This window comes from Primulina eburnea, chromosome 18, assembly GCF_022965805.1.
Source record: "Primulina eburnea isolate SZY01 chromosome 18, ASM2296580v1, whole genome shotgun sequence".
In the NCBI taxonomy this organism is placed as follows: Eukaryota; Viridiplantae; Streptophyta; class Magnoliopsida; order Lamiales; family Gesneriaceae; genus Primulina; species Primulina eburnea.
In genome coordinates, this window is record NC_133118.1 from 2,271,440 (window position 1) to 2,281,338 (window position 9,899).

Consider the following 9,899-nt stretch of genomic DNA (forward strand, 5'->3'; position numbering starts at 1 on the left):
TTTATAAAAAGTTTATACTTTATTAAGATATTTTTGACAAAGTTATATATGATCTGAAATTTAGTAAGATAATTTTTTTAATACAATTATAAGATATGAAAATCAAATCATACTATGTAAATTACATATATATCAGAGTTAAAAGGTGTAAAAGAACAGCTTTGGAATTAAGGAAACTGGCTTCACCAAATATTCAACTCTTTTGTTTTATTAATAGTACAATTATCATCATATAAATTTTAAACATAAGAACTGATATGAGATGGTTTTACGAGTTAATTTGTGAGACATATATTTTATTCGATCACTCATGAAAAAATACTTTTATTATAAATATGAATAAAGTCGACCCGTCTAATGAATAAAAACTCGTGAGACCGTTTTACGGAAGTACTTTTTAAAAGATCGAGTAGACTTGTTTAATTTTTTAAATTACATGTAATACTCACTATAATTAATCATTATAATAATATTTTTTACCTATAAATTAATATATTTTTTATGAGTCGAATTAAGTCAGATATTCATATCATAAAATTGACTATTAGAAGATTTTTTAGTCTTAAATTTATGATATTTCTATTGTGTTTGTTTTAGAATAATTAATGTACTAAAAAAAATCTCTTTTTAGGCTTAAACTCAAATTAAACAAATTTAATTTAATCCTGTAAAATATGAGTAGGCTACTCCACTCACCAGAATTCGCAAGCACCCATCAGCTCAAACGAAAATGAGGCGGCAGAGGGGCTGGGATTTCTCCGAGGGCGGTTGCCCCCGTTCTGCTCCGCCCATGATTTTTCTCCAACACACCAACAGCCCTTCTTCGAACAGATTAACCAACAGCAACTAGCTAGCAGTACAGATGTATGTATGTGTGTGTGTGTGTGTGTCTATATCTGTGTGGTGTATTTCGGCTGGTTTATGTTTCAATCGGCGGTCTCATTCGTATCTTTATGCCTTCTGCGACACCTAAATAATCTGTCGCCGGAGATCCTTCTGTTTTCCAATTTATAGCGTCGTTGTGGATCTGGGGAATCACGAGGCTGTGATGATGGTTTGTTTTTTTCTTTCGATTTGTTGAGCTGATGGGTCCAAGGCATGGGGACGGTCGGACCCGTATCTTGGCGGGGCGGTCCCGGACGGCGGTGCGACGGGATGAGCTCTGCTCATCGTCGCGTGCAACCGCCGATCTGCAGCCATGGCGTGGTTGTGTTCCCTGTGCCCTCTTTTCTCAAGATCTGAGCCTCCTATTTTTCCTTTTTTTAAAAAAAAAATCAGATTTCAGTATTTAGGTTTTTTCAAAAAACATTTTTTTGTTATTTATGTCTTATTTGGAATTAATTTTGAAAATTGGCGATTTAAGACTGAGTATGCTTTCAAAATTTATTTGAATCTTCTACTGATACCGAAAACACAGCACACGATCGTCTCGTTTCATTTGACAACTTTTCAAAATTCATCAGACATTGTACGAGGTTTTGTTTCATCCGATAACTTTTCAAAATTTATCAGACATTTTGATGCTAAATTCGACTTTTTCTTATTAACTTTTCAAAATTTAGTTGTTACATCAATTTTTAGTTTTTGATTATTTTGATTCAATTACTGCTGTGATATTGAAAAATATTAATGTAATAAATTAATGTGAAAAACTATAATATTATTAATTAAACCAAAATAATCAAAAATTAAAAGTTCTTATATCAAAACTCACCTTTAAAAAGTCAATAGATGAAAACCAAAAAAGATCAAGTTAATTGATTGCTAAAATTCTTTCATAAAAATGATTTATTATTTTTGGGTGTTTTCAAATATTGAGTACATAAATTATTTCGTATTTTCAAGATACGTGTAATCAAAATTGGAAAATTCGAAGAATTAATATTGGTCATAATTTTCTCGTAAAATTACACATGACAAACGCATATAATATCGATCTTGCATATGATATTGATCTTGCTTTCGAGAGAAAATCTCGAATCTTTATATGTGAGATAAATGGACTTACGACGAGATTTTTATATTTGTGCGTCATATTTTCGGTAGAGTAGATGCTACCTGTGGGGGTAGTGCCTTCACAGGATCTCAGCTATTGATTTTACATGATGATTAAATCTGGGCTTTTGATCACTTCATGGGATATATGTGTTTAAATCTGGGCCTTTGATCATCTCATGGAGACAGTGTCTCACAAGGTACGGTGAAATAAACCCATATTTTCCCTTTCCTACTTGATTTTCGCAACTTTGCTTATTAGGGTTATTATATACACCCACTTTCACCAGCAACAATTCAGGAGGACCCATTAGCTCAGAAAATGAGGCGACAGAGGGACGGGATTTATCCGAGGGCGGTTGCCCGCCTCAGTTCCGCCCGTGATTTTCCCGGAATACCAACAGCCCTTCTTCGGTTCGCAAACATCGCCGATCACCCCTTTACAAGTACAAATATATATATATATACATATACACAAATACATGGTTCCATCCTTTTGTTTCATGGAAATCCCATTTTACTTCAGCTGTCGAAGTTGCTTCATCTTATGTTGTGGATCTGGCGAAGTATGTAGGAGGCTGTGACGATGAGTTTTTCTTCAGTTTTTGTTGAGCTAATGGGTCGGGCGTGGGGACGATCCGACCCGTATCTTGGCGTGGCGGTCCCGGATGGCGCTGCGTATCTTCGCATGCAACCGGCGATCTGCAGCCATGGCGCGGTGGTGTTCCCTCTGCCCTCTTTCTGAAGATCTGAGCCTCCGATTTTTGTTTCATTTTTTTTTTTAAAATAAATAAATAATTTTTCTGTTTTTAGATCTTTTTACAAAATTATTTTTCAAAAAATAAACTGCGGAAACTATAATGATTTTTTGTAGAATGTTTCGTAACACGGTCTCATAAATCTTTATCTGTGAGAGAATTTCACGAATTTTATTCTGTGAGGTAGGTCAACTCCGATGATATTAATAATAAAAAATAATACTCTTAACATAAAAAATATTTTTTTCATAGATGATTTCAATAATAAATTTGTGTCATAAAATATGACTTTCGACGTTTTATCACACAAGTTTTTGTCTTTTTTCGAGAGATTATTTATTTTAACCGATATCAAAAGACTATTTTAAAAATACATTTTTTTTATAAACCTTGTATGTTTTAATCATTTTATTTTATTTTATAGAAATAATAAATGAAGATTGTTAAAAATTAAATTAATTTTTTTATTTCATGTAGTTGCATTAAAATAAGATTTGATATATATTCCAACACAATTAAAATTAGGCAAAAATTTATATGAGACGGTCTCACGGGTCGTATTTTGTGATACGTGTCTCTTATTTGGATTATCCATGAAAAATTAGTACTTTTTATATTAAGAGTATTGTTTTTATTGTGAATATCAGTAGGATTGACCCGTCTCACAAATAAATATTCGTGAAACCGTCTCACAAGAGATCTACTCTTAAAATTGAATATATTCTAAAATTTACATTTTTTAAATTTTGGGACTTTGTCGGAAGACCAAACAATTTTATACTGATATTGACAAAACGTTTGAAATTATTAATATTTATATACCATCTTTAATTTCGGACCAACAACTCATCGATTAATATATTCAAAATATATATTTGATAATTCTTAGTTTAATTAAGATTAATTTTATAGGTTATTTTAAAAACTCCCTCGTATAAGAAAGATGTTTTGGTAAATTCAAAAGCAATTTATAGATACTACATCTCATATCTAATTATATTTTTTTAACACAAAAATTCATGTGACATTTTTTGATAGATTAATTTTATGAGATAAATCTTTTAATCAATTCGACTCACGATTACCCTAAATTAATTTGATCAATTCGGTTTGAATTTTTTTAAAAAAAAAACAACAAAATAACATCATAATCACCATATATATATATATATGTATGTGAGATATGTCAATTCTACCGATATTCATAATAAAGAGTAATATTATAAAAAATAATTTTTTTCATGGATGACTCAAATAAGATATCTGTTTCACAAAATACGACATGTGACATCGTCTCACACAAGTTTTTATCAATGTGTTAAATAAGTTTTAAATATAATACTTGTAATTATTTATTTATATTTTGGAGAGAACATGATTAATATCTGATGGCCAAAGACAAATTGGAAATAACAATGAGAAATGAAAAATTATTGGCCAAAATCCCAACAGTAATCTTGCCACCAAAAGAAGCTAATTGTAGCTCAACCACTGCTTCTTTGGCATCGTCTTTGCAGGAGTACATAAACTCAGACCACCCTTTTCATGGCCAGAAGATCCATTCCCGAATTCTCAAAACTGGGTACATCCCCGATGTTAATGTCTCCATCAAACTCCTTATTCTTTACTTGAAATCTTCTTGTGTTTCGTACGCACGCCAGGTGTTCGATGGGTTGCCTCGAAAGACTTTGTCAGCCTATAACTACATGATTTCTGGGTATGTAAGACACGGGTGTGTTGATAAAGCTTTTGATTTGGGCAGAGAGCTGTGTTTTTCGAATAAAAAGCCTGATGCATTCACCTATTCGATGATTTTGAAGGGGTCGAATGGTGGAAATGACGAGACGTGGTCGCAGTGTGTGGGGAGGGAGGTTCATTGTCAGATGGTGAAATGTGATATTGATGGTGATGATGTGCTGTATACGGCGTTGGTTGACTGGTATGTGAAGAGAAGGAGTATTGCGTACGCGAGAAGGTTGTGTGATTTGATGTTGGAAAGTAATGTGATTTGTTCTTCTTCGATGATCACTGGCTACATGAACGAACGTCGTTTTGAGGATGCCGAGCATTTGTTTAAGAAGACTATTGAGAAAGACACGGTGATTTATAATGCTATGATGGAAGGGTATAGTAAATCCATTGAAACTGCCAAGAAGGCCGTAGACATGTATGTTGATATGCGACGTTTGGATTTCATGCCTTCAATATCCACATATGCAAGCATTATAGGAGCTTGCTCGATTTTGTCAGCATTTGAAATTGGTCAGCAGGTCCAAGGTCAACTGATGAAAACTGAATTTTTCACAAATATTAAAGTTGGGAGTGCTCTCATAGACATGTACTGCAAATGTGGGAGAACAGATGATGCAAGATGCATTTTTGATCACATGCCCAAGACGAATGTCTTTTCGTGGACATCAATGATCGACGGCTATGGGAAGAATGGAAATCCAAGTGAAGCACTTGAGCTCTTTGATAGCATGACGACAGAGTGTCACATTGTACCAAATCATGTAACTTTTCTTGGTGCATTGTCTGCTTGTGCCCACGCAGGATTTGTTGCCAAAGGAAGAGAGATCTTTGATAGCATAGAAAGGGAATACTCCATGAAACCAACAATGGAGCATTATGCTTGTTTGGTCGATCTCTTAGGACGCACAGGAAATCTGAACCAGGCGCTCGAATTTGTGATGCAAATGCCTGAAAAGCCTAATTCTGATGTTTGGGCAGCTTTACTTAGTTCTTGTAGACTTCATGGTGATGTGGATCTGGCTAAAATAGCTGCAAATGAGCTTTTTAAGTTGAGCTCTAACAATCGTCCTGGGGCCTATGTTGCATTATCGAATACATTAGCTGAGGCTGGGAGTTGGGATGGTGTAAGCCATTTGAGGGAGTTGATGAAGGCAAGAGGAATATCCAAAGGCACGGGCTTCACTTGGATTGGGTCTAACAGTGGTTTAGAAGCTTTCCATGCAGGGAAACAAGTGATAGAATGATTTTTTTTTAAATGTTCTAAATCTGGTTATCGTGGGCCTCGTGCACAGGTTCAGAAATAGCAGCAAAAACTCCTCAAGAGAACTCCACCTCCGGAATACTGAAATTGTACAAGATGGATGTAGAAAGGATTGGATATTTATTCTGCATCCATTTCTGCAGAACTACTGAAGTGGTTGAAAATTTCCCGTTCACTTCAAAAGAATATATGGATGTCTTGTGTATTATTCATGTTTTGACGCACTGTTACTTGGGGGGCACGGAGATAACAGAGGAGGCAAATCTTCCAGGTAAAATTCTGTCACTGGAAACATTTTTCGACCCCTCAAATGACTTGCAAATCCTATGATCCAAGGCTACGCCGAACATGCCTGCAGAAAGTAAGGTTTGAATGCAGGAGAACAGCTTCAGTCATAGACAGTTCGCGATAATTCAATGGCGGTCTATGAATCACATGTATTACCTTCACTCTTCCTTTAGCTTCTTGAGCATTGCTTTGCCAGATTATTTTGTTCTTTGATTTTGTGGAAAGGGATTCTTTTTTTATGGCCACTACCATTTGAAAGAACCTGTATGTACATGAGCTGATGAATCACCTTGAATTAGAGGTTTCACAGATATTCGGTATCAAAAGACCTAAGTGCAGGATTCAGTTAGATGCAGATGACATAAAATCATTGCTAGCAAACAGTTTTGTTTTAAAAGAGTTTAATGGTCATCAAACAAAGTTTATTCTTCAAGGCAATCTATCATATCATTACATCATTCTGAAAGGATTCATTCATCTTCATTACTTTCTTCGGTGCAAAGAACACGCCGTTTTTATCAAGAAACATTCATCATCCAGCTTGTATTCGAGAACCAGCTCCAGTAGTTTTCCCTATCACTGACTGTCATCTGATTAAAACCAGATTGAAACGCTCAAGTCTTGCCGCTTTCTCAGATGTTTTAGCCCGATCTTCCTTCTCTCTCTCTCTCCTACTCCGATCCTACAAATGAAGAAAGAGATATCCAAGAAAAGAAACTTGGAAGAGTCAGGTAAAAAAATACATCACTTTTGAGTCATAGTTCCCATTATCACGAACGGCCGACAAGTCCACCTGAAGAAAGATAAGTTTTGATGGCTAGAGGTTTTGAAATCAACTTAAGACAACCAATTCCATTCAACTGAAGCAAATATTGTTAGGCGACCGATTAAGAGAATACAAAATAGGATATAAAATTGAAATAACCACTTCCGGTTACAACTCTCTCCACTAACAAGCTGTTAGGGAATCTCACTATCTCTCTTAGTTTATAACTGAATACCCCTATCTATTTCTTCCGTCTCTTTTTATACAATTCTCTCACGGGTTTCTCCCTTCCTTCTTCTAGAATATACGTTGATAATCTTGGGCCCTTGTTTATTGGTTGCTTCAGTCCCTGGGCTTGTTACTGCAGGTATTGGGCTTACTGTATTTGGGCCTAATGCATCTGGGTCCATAACATGCCCAGCCTCTTCAAGAATCGCCTTGTCCTCAAGGCGAAATTCTGGAAACTGTGCTATGAAATCTTCTTTATCTTCCCACGTTGCTTCGTCCTCTGTCCTTCCTTTCCATCGTACCAACAACTGTTGGCACCAATGTCTTCCTTTGCTTTTCGTCCTTTCAGCTAGAACTTCTTCGGGTTCAAAATTGAGAAACAAGTCAGTGTCCACCTCTCTTGGCAACTTGACTTCATTCGGGCCTCCACCTACTGCTTTCTTCAGACAAGATACATGAAATACCGGATGTATCTTGGAGCCTTCGGGTAATTTTAGATGATATGCTACTGGCCCTACTTTCTTCAAGACTCGATAAGGTCCATAATACCGGGCTGCCAGCTTCTGAAAGATCCTGGTACTGACAGAGTTCTGGCGGTGTGGTCGCAACTTCAGGTACACCACATCTCCTTCTTGGTAATGGATCTCACGTCGTTTGTTGTTAGCATATTTGGTCATTCTCTGTTCGGCTCTTCTTAAGTTGTATTTGAGTTGCCTCAGTAACTCATCTCTATCCTCCAATGCGTGCGAAACCGCTGATACCTTGGTTTCACCATGAAGAAATTTAATGAGAGTCGGGGGTTTCCGTCCATACACCACTTCGAATGGGGTCATCCCTGCTGCCGTTTGATAGGAAGTATTGTACCAATACTCCGCCCAATGCACCCACTGTGACCAGCCCTTGGGTTGTTCTGAGCAGAAACAACGGAGGTATGTCTCAAGACATTTGTTCAATGCCTCGCTTTGCCCATCCGTTTGTGGATGGTATGCCGTGCTCATTTTGAGACGAGTCCCTTGTAGTTTAAACAATTCAGCCCAAAATAAACTCATGAATACTGCATCTCTATCACTGACAATGGTCCTTGGAACCCCATGCAACTTGATTATGTTGCGGGTAAATACTTCTGCTACTGAGCAAGCCGTGTATGGATGCTTGAGGAGTAGGAAGTGCCCATACTTTGAAAGCCTGTCAATCACTACCAGGATTACCTCGAACCCTTTTGACTTTGGAAGACCTGTAATAAAATCCATAGCTAAATCCTCCCAAATTGCCTCTGGAATATCCAGAGGTTGTAGCAAACCAGCCAGAGTTGCCGCCTCATATTTTTGTTTTTGACATACTTCGCACTCTGACACAAACTTGTAAACATCCTTCTTCATTCCCGGCCAAAAGAAGTTGTTTGCTATCCTTTTATACATCCTGAAGGCCCCCAAATGTCCCCCAACAGGAGTGGCGTGGAATTCCTTCATTAATGTCATAGCCCAGTGCGATGTTCGAGGAATTACTATCCTTCCTTTGAAGAGTAAACACCCATTAGTCAGTGAATAATGCTTGCTACTGCCTTGGGCGGTGTCCATATTCTCAATGATCTTTTGGCAAGTTGGGTCATTTTCCACTGCCTTTTTAATATCCCGTGCTTCTATCCACTCTGCTGTGGTGATGGCAGCTAACACCCCAATGTCTTCCCTCCTTGACAAGGCATCTGCTGCCCCATTTTCAATCCCAGCTCGATGCCTTATTTCAAATTCATATCCAAGTAGTTTTGTCAACCAATATTGTTGGTCCGGGGTGGTTATACGTTGTTGCAGCAGATTTCTCAATGGCTTATGATCTGTTACTACTTGGAACTTGCGTCCTAGTAAGTAGTGACGCCAATGTTGAACTGCCAAAACCAATGCCATCAATTCTCTTTCATAGGTTGACTTTGCCAATGCCCGATCTGCCAAAGCCTTGCTATAAAAAGCTATAGGCCTTCCCTCCTGAGCTAACACCGCCCCTACTCCCGTACCGGACGCGTCGCATTCTATTATAAATTCCTTAGAAAAGTCCGGCATCTTTAACACAGGGGTCGTCACTACTGCTTGTTTTAGCATCTCGAAAGCTTCTTGAGCTCTTTCATTCCACCCGAAACTATTCTTCTTCAATTGTTCAGTGAGTGGTCTTGCGATTTTTCCATAGTTCTTAATGAATTTCCGATAATACCCCGTCAGCCCTAGAAATCCCCTCAATCCTTTGGTGTTCTGTGGTTGCGGCCACTGTACCACACTCTCAACTTTATTAGGATCCACCTTGACCCCCTGAGATGTGATGATATGCCCCAAATATTCCACTTGTCTCAACCCAAATTGGCATTTCTTTTTGTTTAGGACCAACTGATGTTGCTTTAGCAATGCCAACACTACTTCGATGTGTTGCATATGTTCTTTCCAATTTTTACTGTAAATCAAAACATCGTCAAAGAAAACTAATACAAATTTCCATAAGTGAGGGCGAAATACCTCATTCATGGTTGCTTGAAATGTGGCCGGGGCGTTTTTTAGTCCAAAAGGCATGACTAAAAACTCGTAGTGGCCTTCATGCGTCCTGAACGCTGTTTTGTGTATGTCTGTAGCTTGAACCCGAATCTGGTGGTATCCAGATTTGAGGTCCAGCTTGGTGAAGAACGTTGCTCCATGTAGTTCGTCAAAAAGTTCCTCCACCACTGGAATTGGATACTTATCAGCCACAGTGATTTCATTCAAAGCGCGGTAGTCAATGCAAAATCGCCAACTCCCGTCTTTTTTTTTTACTAATATAACCGGGCTTGAGTAGGGGCTGTTGCTAACTTGTATCACCCCTGATGTCAGCATTT

At 37.6% G+C, this 9,899-nt stretch overlaps 1 protein-coding gene across 1 annotated transcript; it reads left to right on the plus strand.

The window, feature by feature from the left end:
• The first annotated feature begins 4,120 nt into the window (after positions 1–4,120).
• On the plus strand, positions 4,121–6,922 carry LOC140819585 (pentatricopeptide repeat-containing protein At1g28690, mitochondrial). Its single transcript, XM_073179737.1, has one exon. It carries the CDS (start codon positions 4,142–4,144, stop codon positions 5,747–5,749), a length of 1,608 nt encoding a protein of 535 aa, XP_073035838.1. The 5' UTR covers positions 4,121–4,141; the 3' UTR covers positions 5,750–6,922.
• The last annotated feature ends 2,977 nt before the right edge of the window (positions 6,923–9,899 follow it).